Source organism: Megalops cyprinoides, chromosome 17 (genome assembly GCF_013368585.1).
Source record: "Megalops cyprinoides isolate fMegCyp1 chromosome 17, fMegCyp1.pri, whole genome shotgun sequence".
Classification (NCBI taxonomy): Eukaryota; Metazoa; Chordata; class Actinopteri; order Elopiformes; family Megalopidae; genus Megalops; species Megalops cyprinoides.
In genome coordinates this window covers 25,921,683-25,939,640 of record NC_050599.1, presented here as the reverse complement: position 1 = coordinate 25,939,640, position 17,958 = coordinate 25,921,683, and the positions used below count along the sequence as shown (strand labels likewise).

General features: G+C 39.1%; 2 protein-coding genes and 1 long non-coding RNA gene across 3 annotated transcripts; 2 read left to right on the top strand and 1 right to left on the bottom strand.

The window, feature by feature from the left end:
* Positions 1 to 7,258, top strand: adgrg11 (adhesion G protein-coupled receptor G11). The gene is made up of 14 exons (XM_036550611.1): positions 1 to 34; positions 1,229 to 1,282; positions 2,049 to 2,102; positions 2,283 to 2,469; positions 2,588 to 2,747; positions 3,093 to 3,230; positions 4,217 to 4,324; positions 4,447 to 4,486; positions 4,696 to 4,796; positions 5,052 to 5,176; positions 5,477 to 5,745; positions 5,845 to 5,935; positions 6,091 to 6,374; positions 6,986 to 7,258. Exons 4-14 carry the CDS (start codon positions 2,306 to 2,308, stop codon positions 7,120 to 7,122), a joined length of 1,617 nt encoding a protein of 538 aa, XP_036406504.1. The 5' UTR covers positions 1 to 34; positions 1,229 to 1,282; positions 2,049 to 2,102; positions 2,283 to 2,305; the 3' UTR covers positions 7,123 to 7,258.
* Positions 7,259 to 7,406: 148 nt separating this feature from the next.
* On the bottom strand, positions 7,407 to 12,249 carry knstrn (kinetochore localized astrin (SPAG5) binding protein). The gene is made up of 9 exons (XM_036550629.1): positions 12,146 to 12,249; positions 11,145 to 11,211; positions 10,913 to 11,048; positions 10,366 to 10,395; positions 10,187 to 10,280; positions 9,680 to 9,794; positions 8,521 to 8,573; positions 7,875 to 7,949; positions 7,407 to 7,779 (listed from the first exon to the last, which is right to left on the bottom strand). The coding sequence occupies exons 2-9, from the start codon at positions 11,203 to 11,205 to the stop codon at positions 7,642 to 7,644; spliced, it is 702 nt and encodes a 233-aa protein (XP_036406522.1). The 5' UTR covers positions 11,206 to 11,211; positions 12,146 to 12,249; the 3' UTR covers positions 7,407 to 7,641.
* A 735-nt stretch (positions 12,250 to 12,984) lies between these two features.
* LOC118791888 lies at positions 12,985 to 13,655 on the top strand. Its single transcript, XR_005005579.1, has 3 exons — positions 12,985 to 13,016; positions 13,367 to 13,406; positions 13,595 to 13,655. It is a non-coding gene; the product is annotated as an uncharacterized LOC118791888 (long non-coding RNA).
* Positions 13,656 to 17,958: the final 4,303 nt, after the last annotated feature.

Here is a 17,958-nt window from a genome sequence, read left to right as displayed (position 1 = left end):
TCACAACAGTATTTCCCAAAGATTGCTGCCTCAGGTAACTAAATGTAATTTTTGTTGACACCCAAGATTTTCCACCCATGAATAGGCTTTTTAATATATCTTCAGGCTTACAACAAAATGCAATGTGATGCTCTGGTCGACTGTAACAGCTCATTAGATGAAACAGGCCATTTAGGATTTGAAAATGGTGTATCGTATCTCAAAGCACCTAGAACAACATACCAGGATGGTAGACCACACAGCAGAAAAAAAGATGCTTCCTACAGATGAAAAATGATGCTGTCTGCATATAATAGGTGAAAAAAGCCTTGTAGAATTTGAAAACAGTTCATCTCATATCTCAAAGCACCTGTCACAAAATGTTTTGCGGAAAAATTGTGCTTTTTGCCCGGATGTTAGTCCATACAGGCAGAAAAAAAAAACGATTTTTACAGAAAAATGCTGCCTTCTGCAGTATAAGGATGGTCTATAAGATCAACCAATGAAATGCAGCTTAAAATGTGGTCATTCTAAAGTCCACACTGCTTAAGATTCTCAAAGAGACAGAGAACATCATGAAGAAGGAAGGATATGAAAAATGAAGGTGCACCAGCCACTAGGCACCTATGGCTGCGGTCGGGCTCTGTACCCTATACAGCACTATTTATCACAAAGACTCTGAAAAATAACGTTTTACTTACTTTAAGATACTGACAACTAATGAGATACAGCTTAAAATGTGGCCATCCATGTGGATGGATGTTATGCTCATGAATTGAATGCACTCTACATGTAATTTTATTTCACTGTTTATAAAAGCCGTAAAAGACAACATTGAAGCATGATATGCGAGTCAGGTAATACCAACTTGAAAAGGGGAGTTATCACACCTGTATGTCTCCTCATTCGTATTAGTACATTATTCATTTCAGATAGGATGTTTACGTAAGTCAAAGTTACTGACTAGTTGTCTGTTACAAAATTATTTTTACATATCTAGAATCATGAAAAATATTCTAAAGCTACACATTGTTGCATTTATTTATTACTACTAATTCTATAATTAATAATGTAGTTAATATATAATTATTATTAATATCATTTTGTATTTTAATGACACATTGTTTATGCCCATATTAATGCCGCAACCCTTCATTTTGTTTTGGGAAGTGGAACATAAGTATTTGAATATGACTTAACTGCTCATAACAATGTATTGACTGTCAACAAAATAATTCTTCTTTTGCAGTTCTTACGGATCTACGGACTGACATTACTGGCAGCGGTATACACCATGGCAATGGTAGGTTTTGTTGAACTCAAATAGCACTGTGCCCTTTTAGACTTTTAGACAGAACTGCAGAACAAAGCAATTCTCATGGTTGCATTCAATTGTTGCCCATCATATTACTAATTTTGTAAGCAATTGAATAAAACTAATATACTTTTTTATCATTGTTTTTTTATCAATTTTTAAAAATGTTGTTTAGAACATAAGTTCACTTTATCCATTGATAGTAGAATCAGTCTCTTATAAGAATCAAATCATTCTGGATGGTTGTGAGTCCTGTAAGTGAAATATGCTGTATACATGTTCCATTGCACCATTTATAAAAAGCAAACTTTTAAATACAATCTGACAGTCTGATAATACAGACTTGAGAGAGGGGAGCTGTCGATGACTATTAGTTTACCACTCATCTGACATGGAATTTTTTTGATATTTGTAATCTGTTACAGAAATATTTGTGTCTACCAATGGTTAAGATAGTATATGTTGAAATTAAAATATGGTTGGATTTTTATTTTATTATTCTTCTTATTATTTGTAGTAGTAGCAACACGTGTTGTTGTTATAATGATTATTGTTGTGCATTGTTCCCAGTTGTATTTCTATTTAGTTTTACTTACATAATGTATACATCACAGGACTGCAGGAGCCCTATGTTTTGTAAGTGGTAAATGTGTGTTTTTTGATTTTGTCTTTATCATTGGTTCTGGGGAATAACATCATTTAAATATAATTTGTTTGAAGAGTACTAACCATGCTCCTAATCTCATTCTGAAAGTTATCTGCAGTGTTTGCCAAGGAGATTTACCATATGGTAAAGCTGCATGCAGTGGTAAGTTTTATTCACTCTGTGATCATCCTAATGTTCAAATATTGATAAATAATTTAGTGCTTGTGCTATAATGTAAAAGACTTTTCTGTTTGCCCTTAAACTTTGTTAAAGTCTATCTAGTGTGTGTGTATGTGTTTGTGTGCATATTTTGTTTTTAACCCCTTTTTTTCTACTTCTCAGATCAGACAGAAAATACACTCATCATGTTCATCAACATTACCAAAAATCATTCATGCCAATTGTCAAATTTGACAAGTGTCACAAAATGTGTGACCTGTAGCAACCCCATAGAAGCTCCTTCAGTGAATATAAGAGTTAATACAACAGTTGTGTCACAGAACGGTGACATAAACGCAGCTGCTGCCTCGTAAGAATGCTCGTTCTTCATTATTATTATTATTAGTAGTAGTAGCAGTAGTAGTAGTAGATTTTTGAAGCTGTCACCACAACACATCTCAGTACATCTGTGTTTTTTATCCTAACAGAGAATTCATGGAGAAGCTGTCCGACCTCCTTACACAGCTGGGAAATGAATCCTCAGCTGTAATCACAGCAGGCCCCGTGAAAGGGATACTCACAAGACAAAGGAAGGATGCTAAATTCAAAGAAGTTTTCTTTGGACTCTCTTCCAATTCCGACATAAATGTAAGTGTGACATGGTGCAGCGTGTGAGGCCTGTGTAACCAAGGTAGCCAGACAGGATGACAAAGCACACATTTTAGCTAATTAGTTAGATGGAGGATTTATTTGATGGCAACCATCTCTTTAAGATAGCTTTCTGACAATCTCTTCTGAACGGAAAAAATATTGGAGGCCAATACGTGTTGAAATTAGGGGAGATGCAGGTTTGTAGAGCAGCACCAGCAGTTGCGTTTCAGAAGGCCGCCACAACTGAGGCTGCAAGCGCAACCTTTAACTGAAGAGGGAGGGTTGGAAGGGCACCTCTGTGTGTGCACAACAGGTTTTTTTTATTTTTTTACATTTTTACAGATTGTTAACAGCAAGGTCTCGGCAGCGGAGGACTTTCCTGGATCAGTGTCCATCTCAAAGGAAGCATTCAATAAGGCCAACCTATCATTCGAGGGTGGCCCGTTTGCTGCCGTCTTCCGATTCCCAAATATGTCCAAGGTAAAAAAAAAATCCATTCACATTCATTCAATTCAGGCAAGGGGTTCAATTGATTACAGGAAAATCACTCATTCTTATACACACACACACACACACACACATATATACACTATATGGACAAAAGTATTTGGACGCCTGACCATTACATTGTAATGACATTGTATTCAAATACATATACTGTAATATGGAGTTGGTCCCCCTTTTGCAGCTATAACAGCTTCCACTCTTCTTGGAAGGCTTTCCACAAGATTTTGGAGTGTTTCTGTGGGAATTTGTGCCCATTCATTCTGTAGAGCATTTATGAGGTCAGGCACTGATGTTGGACGAGAAGGCCTGGCTCACAATCTCCATTCCAGTTCATCCCAAAGGTGCTGGATGGGGTTGAGGTCAGGGCTCTGTGCGGGCCAGTCAAGTTCCTCTGCACCAAACTCATCAAACCATGTCCTTATAGTCCTTGCTTTGTGCGCTGGGGCACAGTCATGTTGGAATAGAAAAGGGCCTTCCCCAAACTGTTGCCACAAAGTTGCAAGCATAGCATTGTTCAAAATGTCTTGGTATGCTGAAGCATTAAGATTGCCCTTCACTGGAGATAAGGGGCCTAGCCCAAACCCTGAAAAACAGGTGTGGCCAAATACTTTTGTCCATATATATATACACACACACACACACATATATATATATGTGTGTGTGTATGTGTGTATACACACAAACACACAGATACATATGTATAAATATGCATTTCAGGATGGGCTAATAGGCTTTGTGTTAGACGTTCTCTAAATATTGGAGATACTCTAATATTCTCTAAACACTGGGGCCATGTTTAATTATCACATGGATAGTCTAAACAAATTTCTTATCAAACAGGAAGACATTGGTTGTACATTTTTCTTTGCATCAAATATTTTGGAGTGTATGGACATTAAGCTGCATTGAAATTGAACTGTATTTAATATACTGCTGTTGGTTTTGTTGTTCCTTGTCAGGATGAGAAAAACAGCACGGTTTTCAATGATGAGGTCATTGCAATTGACATGGGAACTCCCATTTTGGATCTCACAGATAGCATAAACATTACCTTTCAAGTTAACGCAGTAAGTCACAAAACACTCATTTCCTTTTTAAAAAATGTACAGTGTAAATTAACTTCAGCAGAAGGCAACTCTTTCGGGTACGGGAACAGAAGTAAGACTTAACACTTCACAAATACTTTTAGGGCAACACCGTGATGTCTTGCAGTTCTTGGAACGGCACAGGTAATTCCACATTTCTTGTCATCTCTCCTCAAATGCTTCCTTGTGATCGCACATGTGAATGATACTGTATATGCATTGGGGCATCTTGTGTGTTTTTCATTGACCAGTTGAGATGGGGTTGACAGTATTTCTTTTACAGTTAAACCACCTCTATTTCTTCTGTCTGATAAATGCTAACGGAAACTCAAAAGCAGTGTGATCCTTCACAGGAGATCGGCCCGTCTGGACAACTGATGGGTGTAATACCACAGTGAGCAATGGCACCGTCATCTGCCAATGCACTCACCTGACATTCTTTGCTATACTAATGGTGAGGGTCCCTGTTTTCTATGGAAGCCTTCCGTGTTTGTTTTACTTTACTCGTCAGTTCATGCCCCTCAAGATTTAAACTGTTGCTGTGGCATCTCTGAATGGCCTACTGATGGAATTGTAGCCATGCAATCACTTCAGCCATAATCAGAATCCATGCTCTGAGAGGTTCATTGAACAAAAGGTGCATTCTTTTTTAAGCTGACAGATTGGAAATCAGTCTTCTTCTTCTTCTTCTTCCTTTGTGACTCCCCAGGCCAGCCCAAGTGAATCAAACATCAGTAACTCAGACCTGAAGTCTCTCTCCTACATCACCTATATTGGCTGTGGCTTGTCAATGTTCTTCTTAGGTGTAGCTCTGTTTATGCACTTCCTCTTGAGGTAAGGTCTTCTCTAACCACTTGATAAAAATGGCAACCAGAGCAAATGCAAGGGCCATAGCTATATCCTGAGTTTCCTATACCCTCAAACTTCCTCATGCAGAACTATGGCACTCAGCAGAGTGTAAGTTACGCATTGATTTCTCCTAGCGGATTGTGACACTTATGATTTAGTATCATCTCTGCTCTTAGCTTAACCTTTTTGTAAGTCACTCTGGGTAAGAACATCTGCTAAATGACTAAATGTAATGTAGTGTAATGTACGCGATCAAATGCGTGTTCTTTGCCATCCTTTCCCCAGGAGAGCCAAGTCCAGCGACGCCACCCAGATCCTCATGAACCTCTTCCTAGCCATGTTCCTGCTGGATCTCACCTTCCTGTCCAACGAGGCTGTCGCCGGGATGGGCAACCTCATCGCCTGCAAGATCTTCGCGGCGCTCCTGCACTACTCCATGCTGTCCACCTTCACCTGGTTCGCCATCGAGGCCTTCCACCTGTGCCTCCACCTGGCCAAGTCCTTCAACATCGGCATCCGGCACTACTTCCTGAAGGTGTGCATCGGCGGATGGGGTGAGTTCAGCAGGCCACTGATGAGCAGATGCGTTCAGGATCTGGCTCCAAGCTGTCGCTTCATGACACCGTTCTTAATGGTATTGCTTGTCTCTTCAGCACTCCCTTGTGTGGTGGTGATAATCATTTTGATCTGTGGAAAGTATGGCGGCCGCAGCATAAATTCTGACAATGGGAAATCTGTGCAAATGTAAGTATGCTTATGCCAGGGATTTTAAAAGCATTAATGTAACATCTGTCTGGAAAAAAAGCATAACTGCATATGTTTTGAAACTGTTGGACCTGTGGACCCAAGAAGCCTACCTGAACCTCCCCTGCAACCTGTCTTCCCCTTCCGATTTTCAGGTGCTGGATCGTTGACGATACGGTCCATTACGTGGTGAACATCGGCTACTACGCCCTGGTGTTCCTCTTCACCTTCACCGTCTTCATCATCATCACGCGGCAGCTGACGTACTTGCGGGGCAGGGACGTCAAGGCAGCCCAGAAGGGGGTGGGCCCGGCGAACATCTGCAGCATCATGGGCCTGTGCTGCCTGCTGGGGGTCACCTGGGGCTTTGCCTTCTTTGCCTACGGGCCCCTCCGGATACCGTCCTACTACATCTTCACCATCCTGAACTCCTTCCAAGGTAGGGCTTGAGGGCTGGGCGCTGGGGTGGTTGGGCACTCAGCTAGCTGGGTGCGCCGTTTGGCCTTGACTTTTAACCTCACGCACATCCACATCAACTCTTTAACAGGTGGGGTGTTTAAAAAAGATTTCACTTGAACGAATCAAGCAGATTATGCATGCAAATAAATGTTAAATGTGAACCTCAGTTATACTACAACTTGCTGATCTGTATACCATACCATATACTTTCATGCCAAGCCATTAAGTCCTTTTGCAAGTTAGCTGTACGGGCTAAATGAAATCTCATAAACCACATTAGAATACATAAGACTAATTGAAGCATAAATCAAATTCATGTACCTGATCACACATGCTGGCATTTATAATGTATTCTCTAATGGTATTCCCTTGGGCAATGTACTTAACACAAATCAATTTAGTAATTATCTGCACTGTATAACATCTGAACTACGCAAGTTGCTAAGAACTAGAGCATCTGCTTGGTAGATCAGCTAAGAAAATTAAAGTGATTATTAGAAGAATCTCAAATGGAGTCTTGGCACTTTGAGATTAAACTGAAGTGACATATACTCATTTGTATCCCTTGAGTTCATATATCTCCATTTTCAGGATTCTTCCTGTTCCTGTATTACTACAACACAAGCAAGATCATAGGAGATGAAAAGGCTTCGAACTTATCAAGCAGCAGTACAGCCACTATCAAAACCACCGTGGACTCCCAGAACCCTTACGTAAATAAGGCCTAAAACATACCCTGTATTCAGGAAAGGGGGAATGGGGGGCAGGGGTAAAGTCAAAGTGTAATTAATGACCAAGAATCCTTTCACAGCAACATCTCTCAGCATCAGTTTGTACTCAGTACACAAATGCCTCATTAACCAGCAATTCCAGCTCGTGAAATTTTTATATAAATTCTAGATAACTTTGCACCTCAGTACAATAATTTATTTCAGCATAATGAGATGGTTTAAGTATTTATATTGTGTAGAAATGCATCTTTGTTTATTAAATATACTCATGTTTAATAAACTACCCACCTACAGGACATGCCTGTGGTCAACATGTTTCCTCAATATTCTGTCAAGCCTTTTTACAATGCTAAGTAAAACCTTTCTTTACTGTGGACTGTCTGAAATAACACACACTTGAGCATAGAAGCATTATTGTTTAACTACCAAACACCATTGCACAAGGAGCAGCAAAGACTTCAGAGCTTTATTTAAGTTTCCAGTACTGTACGAAAAAAAAAAAGGACAGACAAAAATTTACAGCTCCTCCAGCAACAGCTGCTCAGCCTCCTCCAAAGCCTTCTCCATTTCCTGCACTTCCAGCGAGAAAGCCTCCCGTTCCTGCGCATGCCGTTCTCGCACCTCTGTCAGGGCCTTCATTTTTTCTTGCTGCTGCTGCAGATGAGACAGAATGCTGAATTTGAAAAAATGGGATTTTTTCATGTGTGTGTGTCTGCCTGTCTGTGTGTGATTTGTTTTGGCGCAGTTACCTCCAGCTGCGTTCTGTGTTCCACGCACTGTTCACTGAACTTCAGTAGCTCGCTTGTCAGCTCCGCGGACATGTTCTACAGCATCAGATATAGTCGGAAAACTTTTAGTGGCAGAAAGATTGGTAGACCACATCCTCCCACTCTGCCCTTCCAGACACCCCCCCGACCCCAACTTTCAAAACTTTGATTCTCATTCTGATGTAGGAATCCATATACAGTACCTAAATCCAAACAGTTTTTGTTTCTTTGGAGAGTGTCAAAAAACTTGTAATAATCAAAATACTAACAGATGTGTTGTACCAGCAAATAGACCTGTCTAGCAAATACCAGGCTGTGCCACTCAAGACCCAGGAAAACTCCATTTCAGGACAAAGTGCATGCAGGACCTCCATCCTCTATACTGCAGTCACTGGTTTAAGCTCCCCTTTGCCATCTTATTTCATACCAATGTAAACGCTATCATTTCGTGATACCTTGAACTGAAATTGTGATTCTGATAAACCAAAGAGCCTTTTGCCAGCGAAATGCATCAGATAATTCATAAAACTTGCTTATCAGTATCACTTCTCTGAAAATATAAAAACTTACTTTTTTCTGCTACCTCAAAATTTGTTGAATTGATTTCAGGAAAAAAATACATTCCTACCACCACATCTGTCCGTTGCTTTTCAGCAATTTCAGCAATTCTTTCCCCTGAAACTAAGGGACACAACAGTCACACACACAGCATAGTCAACAGTCATACACAGTTCTGTATCCTTCCTTGAAATAAAACCAACAAGGTTTTTAGTGGAGAAACAAAGCTTCTTGAATTCTATAATGGGTGGAGCTACTGTGTGCTACCAATCATTGACTTGGATGAACCAACCAAGACTGTTCCCCACAGCAGAGGCTAGGGGGGTGTCCCAATACTTATTTCTAAAGTCCTCACATCTCCTACTCAAGTGCATGGCAATGTCCATCAAGGAGAAGAGGAAGAGATAAGAGGAGAAAATAAGGAGGTCCCTAATGCGGCGAGGGGAATGGAAAATCCTTGTTCTATTGAACTTTGGCATTTCCATGACTTTCGGTAGGAATCCCTTCCCTCTTCAGGGAAAATATTTTTCTATGGAATTTTAGGTTAATCTAACTATTTTGGTAGAAAAATGTCATGCATAAGATTTGTACAAAAAACCCAATTTATAGTTTTTAAAGAAAGGTTTAAAATAGTGCATAAAGATGTGATGCAATATTTACTGAAAAATCCATTAAGATGAATGAATGAAGTTGTTGTCGCAATATAACTTGCTTGTATTGTGATTAGTCATTGTACTCATATGCTAAATGCATTTTTTGTATTTCTATGGTGACTGTTTATGTTATCAGAAATAAAGAAAATGTATGGAATGTGACCAGCATGTGGCGGTTTGCATCAGATTCTTGAAAAACTCTTCTGCATGACGATACATCAATGCATCTGATCCCAGAGGAGACAAACAAGGTCTTCCTTCATATGTCTCCTACAGAAGTGAAATCCTCCTTAAGGAGATAACCAATGATTGATTTTCAGTCACAGAGGACACGAGGATGCAGGAATTGAGGGAAGGACACAATTTAGCACTACTGGGACACAGCCTAAAATTACTTCATATCATTAAGTCACGGTTAACACCACCATAGCCCTACCCATCCAAGGATTCATGCAGACTCACTCTCCCACCGCTACAAAATGCAAGGGTACACTGTGTGCATTCCATTTCAACAGATTCACTATAAAATTTTAATCAAATCAAAAAACAAATCTCCCAAAAAATCTAATTACTCACTTGGGTCTATTTCGCCAGAAACCAACAACAGGCGGTAAGTCTCCAGTTGTCTCTGAATCTCACTGTTCTCCCCCTGAAGCTCTGTGTATTGCCTCTCCAGTTGTGCAACCTTCTCCTGCAATTTTAAGTTCAGCAGGCATTTAGTCATGTAATAAATCCTAACTGTCTCTGACTTACTATGACGGCACAGGGAAACTTGTCCCGTAACTGCTGAATATGCATTAAATTAATTTGTGTGACAGTTTAAATTTCACTTTGTGAGCCAAAGAATTTCCCAAAAATATTGTGAGAACTGAAAAAACAAGTACATACCTATTGTTATACTGATCTGCTGTATATACTTGCCAAGTATATACAGCAGTTGACTACCAGGCAGCAGAACAAATGCTTGAAAGTACCAGAACAAATGTAAAAGTAATTGTTCCTACCATTCAGAGTGTCTGAGAAGCAGCCAGGCTGTTTAATTGTCTTGTGTGATACAACACCAAAGTAATAATAGCTATTTACCTTGGACTCTGAGAGACTCTTTTGCAGGTCTACATTCAATGCTTCCAACAGTCGATTCTGGTCTCGGAGTTCTGCCTCTAGTCTAGCTGTTGGTCTGTTGGTGGAACAGGAATAGGTTTTTGTTTGCTAGGAAAAAACTTTTTTTTTTAGGTTAAGCATTTGTTTTGGTGAAGTCTTACCCTTTGTAAACCTTGGCTGTCTGCTTTTTTCTGTAAGAAAAGCATACAGTGCAACAAAATTGGTAAAGAAAGTTTGATGAATTAACATTTAGCAGTCCATACAGTTGGAGAAGCTTCAAACTTGCCTTTTGTGTAAATGCATGTTCTTGTTCCAACTAACACTTGAAAATGATTACCTACAGTTTTTAAAACTCAACAATTATCATTTATGATAGTTGTCAAAATATAAAAATATAAGTACAGTAAATGTTATGGTACAGAATATATACATAATGGTGCATAATTTTACACAGTAAATTATGGTACAGACACAGTACACAGTAAATGGTAAAATGGCTATCACAGTACATCTCAAAGTGGTACCACGGTACAAGAAAGTATACTAGCTAGCTATGATAAATATCGCTTATTGTACAATGGTGCATCTAGTCAAATACACCTGTCTACTACAATAAACTAGTTGTCCTTACAGTGACTTGCAAGGCTTAAAATGTATTCTAAATTAACTTGTTGACCGATAAATTTATGTAACAAACTTGCTCGATACCTGGGGACATTGTTTTGAGGCTTGAGTACACCATTTTCTGTTTTTGAGGCAAAGTTAAAATTAGGTGGCATGGTTGTTTCCTTGAATTCAAATTTATGAACCTCTTTCTTCATATTGTCAGCAGGACAAACAGGGCCTGGAAGGTAAAGATGCAAATTAGCTATATAGCAGACAACAGACAATAAAGGTTACCAATTATCTAATTAACCTGGGCAGTCATCAAAGTAACTACCTTTCGGTTTTGTCCTTTCTTTCTGCCGATTTTCAATCTGAACCGGAATTTTTGAAGACATTGCTCCCTGCAAAGAAAAAGAGAGCACAAAAATTACGGAATACTCTCAGCACTTTCTGAGGACAGGTATGCCATAGAAATAAGTCCTACGACTACGACTCAGCCACATCATGAATGTGCTGTATTACTAACGTCTTTATTTGGGTGCGTGGGGGGTGTTGCCTTTGATCCTGGCCAATAATAAATCCTGAAACAAAAATTTTGATTGAAATAAACCGGTCTGTCAATTCTTTTTTATTGTCTCAAAAAAATAAAAATAAAAAATCACGTAGCAATGCAATACATATGCAAAAGGTCATTTTCTGCAGATGGGAGTGCTTAGAATTACGTCTCCTGTAACACCTACCATTCTGTACATCTGTCCGTTATTCGTTTCTTTTAGTGTGTGTATGTCCGTCTGTACCTGTGCATGGCTTGGGTTTTAGAAGTTTATCTGCATATTATTTTAACACATAAGGTACACAATAAAACAGGAACAAAAACGTTAACGATGCTCACATGTATACAACTCAGTAAACACATCTGCAAAAAAGTTCCAAGGTTAAACTATAGAGAATATGCCAAATTGTTTAGTCACGCATGAAATACCTTGTGTGTTAAAATAATATGCAGATAAACAGTAGCTACACAATTGCTGTGCCACTAACGTTGTTGACATCAAGAAGATTCGTCAAATTAGCGCTTTCTCTAAAGATAGTTAGAGTTAATGTTACCCAAATCGATGTACAATCGCCGTGCCGTGTAACATTACATAGCTAGACAATAAAAAGAGGTAGGTCTTCTTTTGATAAATTGGTTAGCTAAATCGATATCTGACCATATAACAAACTAGCAAACATTACATATCGATAGAGACGTCACGTCTCTAGATTCAAGCAATCTTATCAAAAACAGGTCCGTGTGTCGGGCATCGAATCGATCGTAGCACAAGGGTACCATACCTGTTAATATGGATAACGATGGCTAGCTACCCACTTCGCTTGATCAATTGTCAGAAACAAAAAAACGACATACAACAACAGCACTGCCTAAACTGCCTTCAGAATGACACTATCGACACTAACTAATAAACATTCATGGTGAACAAACCGCTCTTAAATTTAAAAATGCGTCACTTCCGTCTTTTAATTTGACAATAGGAAATGACTATAACTCATAAATTCGCAATTTTACTGTAGCAAGCTGGCTAGTGATTAGTTGTTTTATTTGTACTGAAAATTAACCCGCTAGTTCACTAGATTTTGTCATATTATAATTTAACTACATATTAGAGGCGTCCACCCAACCAGAAATACTCTCCTTTAGAAACCGGAAATAGTGTCCAGAAAATGACGCATGCGCCTGGAGAACGCGGTTAAATTCAAAAACAAAGCAGCTAGCAAGCGAGCGAGTGTTTTCAGTGGGAAATGGAAATTCAGTTGTCAAATACACGGGGTGTCAAAGCACAGTGCTGATAGAACAAACAACGATTAACTCTTATGCTTATGGTAAGTGTCACTTTAGTGCAACGGTGATTTTGAATGTTTCCCACGTAGGTAGATATCAAATTACACTGGGGTGTACGTTGGCTGTATATGCTAGCAAGCTAGCTAGCGATGTCAATTTAGCGAACGTTAGCTCTGTAGCCGAACCTGTCACCGTATGTGTCCTTTTGGGAAAAGGGCTACCACGCCAACGTCGTCGGCGAGTATGGATATCCATCTGCGCTAGCTACATTATCAGTCGATTTTGCAGTTGCTATTTTTTTTCTCCCAACAGTATTTGAAATAGCCGATAAGATAACATGGAAGTCCCGGAACCAACAAAAACAGAGTAAGTTCTTTGCTACCTGACATTAGCTTGATAGTGACTGCCAGATGGCTAACTACTAGCCAGTTCGCTCTTAAACCAAACTAGCAAGGTTGCTATACTACGCTGTCAGTACGTTTTTGTTATAATTAACGCATCGGCAGCAAGCGAAATTAATCGATGTGATTTCGAACATCTTGGCAAATAAATTGTGTATGGTTGAAGGGAGGTTACGTGCTACTTGCCGACCTTATACGCAGGTTTTTAATGTAATGACAGCTGCTTTTAAAGTGGCAAAGTTAGCGGATTGCTGGATGTTTATCTGGCTAACGTTAACCGTTTCATCTGTGATTTATTTATTTTTTTTATTTTAGAAGAGATCAGTTCAGACCTTCAAAGAGGAGAATTTCTTCGGTGAGTGTTGTCGTGTCTATCTATAACTGTAGAAAGCGTCTCTCTGTCTCAGCGCTTGATAATCAGACCCACAGAGGGGTAATTCGGTTTGTTTTTCTTTGTTGTGAAGAGGCAGAAACATTTCTTGACTGTGTTCATGGGTTGCATTTCTCATATTCATATTATCCCCCGTTACTTTTCACATTAAGATCTTGAAGGCGCCTCGGACTCCGCTGAAATCTATTGGCTCAGATAACGAAGACGCTCAGGTAAAATTCGCCACTATTGGACAACAAAAGCAGAATGCGGAATATGGCATGGTCGTGATCAATGGTTATTTTATTGTGTTGATCATCACGTAGGAGGAACCAACCAAGCCAGTTGAGAAGAAGAGGAATTCTCGAAGAGTCAGTTTTGCTACAACCAACGACATTCATGTGTTCATAAAGTAAGGAGCTAATACCTTCGCATGCTGCACATAGTCCATATCAGATACGATGAACAAATAAGACCACATGCGACCAAATATAGATATTTTGGGTGTAAGAAGAAGATATTGTGAGTGTCTTAATTTATGTAATGATTTAAAACTAAAGAAGATAAAGAATGACTGTTGTGTAACGTCCTAAATGTTTTAAAATTTCAGAGATTTTAAAAATGGCTGTGCAGCGGAGAATCTGTTGCAAGATCTTTCTGCTACAGGTATATTTTTCATTATTTTATTCAAAGGGAATAATCTTAGTTTGCTATCTTTTAAACTATAATTTAGTATTTAGTAATAAATATGGGCATGTTTGTACAATGACAATGTACATCAGATGGTATCATTTGTGATCAGAAGGCAGGTTTTCCTCCTCTCTGTAAATGTATCATGGACTGAAATGACGCTGTTTTTGTCCAGCTGCTATAGTGATAGATGTACAGCAAAGTTGTTTTTCTCATTATCATACAATATTATTTGTATTGCCTCAACAGGAGAAGAAATGCTGGATGAGAAGTAAGTATGATGGCACGTTTCTTAGATAAATGTCCTTTACACTTTGAGCCCTATATAAGTAAATGGTGGTGTTAATTCTTTTTGTTGATGTCAGTGATGCTGTATATAGTCCTGGGTTGTAATGCATGTACTATCTAACTTTCTTTATGTTATAGATTCCTGGTCTACATTGAAAACAAAACTCCAGCACTCTTATAGTACTTTATTTGTCTCATGTTTCTCTTTCTCTTGTTTTTTTTTTTTTCCATCACCAGAGTGGTCTGTGCTACCAGAGATGGGGGGCAGCAGATTATTGGTAAGGATGACCTTAAACAGATGTTCTTTGTACAATAATTACATTATTTGAATATCATATCAAAATGCATTTATTTGTTTCTAAAATATGTTGAGATGCAATGTAGAGAAATGTAGCAGGAGTGCTGTTTTCATGGTGAAGGCAGTATGCTTAAAGTCCTTCAGCTTTCTATTTATACAACAACTTTGTCTTTTTTGAGTGTAGCTGTTGAATTTTTTGATCTACACACTTTTGTGAAATAAGAGCACAGTAAATGTCTATTATAAGATTATTTCTACATTGTTGCATTCATTAATGGAGAACATCTATCAGTGCCCTAGACAATAGTGGCACTGATTGCTTAGTCAGATTTAAATCTGAGTGTCTGATTTCCAGAGCCAATATCAGTAACACCATTTTACAGATGAAGGCAATATGTCAAAACATTTCAGTCTTTTAGCCTTGTTTTTATCTAGAACGATTCAATATGGAATGTCTATGAATGTTGTTTCTAAAATATGTTTGAATGGGAATTCACTGAATGTCATCACATTAATTAGAACCCATACTATTTTCAGGCATGGAGACCTTGCTCAATGCTCCTCTTCATGTTCCACAACAACAAAATAAGGTAAGATTTAAGTGGGATGCAATACAAACACATTCAGCATACCTTCTTGAAGTGTGGGAAGTTAAGTTTCCTGCAAAAACCACAACAGTGCATTGATTATCCATGAGAAGACTTAATTGTTGATATTTGTTGCTGTTATTTATTGCTGTTATTTTTTTCTTCAATTTTTTATGTGGTTATTGTCTTAGAACACTAATTGCAGAATGTGAGATACACAGCAAGTAGGAAAAGATTATATCTATTTTTTTTTTATAAAGTGCCACCTAAAAACAGTCACATTATGTATACTGGATCTAGTAAGTCTACACATGTAGGCTTTCTTTATCCACTGTAGCGTTTCTTATTCTAGCAAATGTCATGCTGTATAGCAGAAAAAATCCTTTAATATGTGACTCCATTTTCTTTCTGTTTCATATAGGAAAATGTTTTCAACTATGATGACCAGACAGACTTCTGTGATAAAACGATGGTGTTTTCTGGGGACGACATGGACATGACCCACAGTCATACAATTATTATTGACAATGCTGTAGATGCGACTAATGGGGCTGTGACTGGCTATGGAAACCTGGATTTTACTCCCAGTGAAAGGAGAGACAAGACTTCAGGTTACAATGATTCAAGGAAAGAGCGTGGCAGACCCTTGCAGAGTCTCTTGACCTCACAGAAAGTGCTAATGAAAGAATCTGACATGGAGAACTTTCTTCCGAGTCGGTTACAGACATGTGCTTCTGGCAGCATTGCAGAAAACCCCAAATTGCCAACCTCGGTGATTCCATTCACCGTGGCTTCATCGCCCGCTCCAAAGGTAGATGCCAAAGGTTTCTTCGCCAGGCTGCATGCACACAGATCAGGGGTTGATCAAGAAAACCAAGTTCCATTTGCAATAAGGAAGTCTGAACCCGAAGGGAAGTCCACACTGCAGCAGAGTCTCCATTCCACTGCCAAAATAATGCTGTCTGAGGAACAGGAAAACATGGATATTACAAAAAGCCACACAGTTGTAATAGAAAGCAAAGGATTGTTTAACTGCAAATCACTTGCAGCTTCTGAGGATCAAGAGGACATGGAAATGACCAGAAGCCACACTGTGGTTATTGATTCCAAAACTTGCCATGCAGAAAATCCGTTACTTGGCACCACAGGAAGAAGTCTCCCCTGCACTTCAGCTTCCAACAAAACTGTCCTGTTTTCAGAAGCAGATGAAGATATGGAGATGACTGATGCCTTTACTGTGAACATTGAAGAAAGGTACTCTTCCACCAAAAGACGTGAAACAGGAGGCTGGCTTGCCACAACAAATGCCGTTTCCCAGAACTGTCAATCTGATGATATGGAAATGACCAGAAGCCACACTGTGGTTATTGATTCCAAAAATTTTCAGATGATAAATCTGTTACTTGACAAAGCAGGCAAAAGTCTGTCCTGCATGCCAGCTTCAGACAAAACCATTATGTTTTCTGAAACAGACCATGATATGGAGATGACTGATACATTTACTGGGCATATAGAAGAAAATAGGTATTCTGTCAGTAATAGAGCTGGAACAGGGGCCTGCTTACTCACTGCAAAAAAGCCCATTTCTCATGTAGTTCAGTCTGATGGTATGGAATTGACAAGAGAAAGCCAGAAAGACACTAATGTTCAAAATAAGAGTTTGTGGCCAGCTGTGTCTTCCAGTCCAGATGATATGGAAATGACAAGGAGCCACACTGTGGTTATTGATTCCAAAAATGGTCCCATGGTTAAGCCTTTGCTCAACACTGCAAGAAAAAGTGTATCCTCCTTGTCAGCTTCCAACAAAACTGTCATGTTTTCACAAGCTGACTGTGATATGGAGATGACTACTGCCTTCACAGGAAACATTGAAGTAAACGGATATTCTGTCACTAATAGAGATGAAACGGGGGCTTGGTTTGCTACACCAAATGCCATTTCTCACATCAAACAGTCTGATGGTATGGAAATGAGCAGCCAGAAAAATGCTAATGTTCGCAACAGTTTGCGGCCAGCTGCAGCATTTGATTCTGATGATATGGAAATGACCAGAAGCCACACTGTGGTTATTGATTCCAAAAATTCTCAGATGATAAATCCGTTATTTGGCAAAGGGCGCAAAAGTCTGTCCTGCATGCCAGCTTCAGACAAAACCATTATGTTTTCTGAAACAGACCATGATATGGAGATGACTGATGCATTTACTGGGCATATAGAAGAAAACAAGTACTCTGTCAGTGATAGAGCTGGAATAGGGGCCTGCTTACTCACTGCAAAAAAGCCCATTTCTCATGTAGTTCAGTCTGATGGTATGGAATTGACAAGAGAAAGCCAGAAAGACACTAATGTTCAAAATAAGAGTTTGTGGCCAGCTGTGTCTTCCAGTCCAGACGATATGGAAATGACAAGGAGCCACACTGTGGTTATTGATTCCAAAAATGGTCCCATGGTTAAGCCTTTGCTCAACACTGCAAGAAAAAGTGTATCCTCCTTGTCAGCTTCCAACAAAACTGTCATGTTTTCACAAGCTGACTGTGATATGGAGATGACCACTGCCTTCACAGGGAACATTGAAGAAAGCTTCCCTTTCACCAAAAGAGGTGAAACTGAGGCTTTGTTTTCTGAAATAAGTACTGTTTCTGCCACGTGTCCTTCTGATGGGATGAAAGTGGAG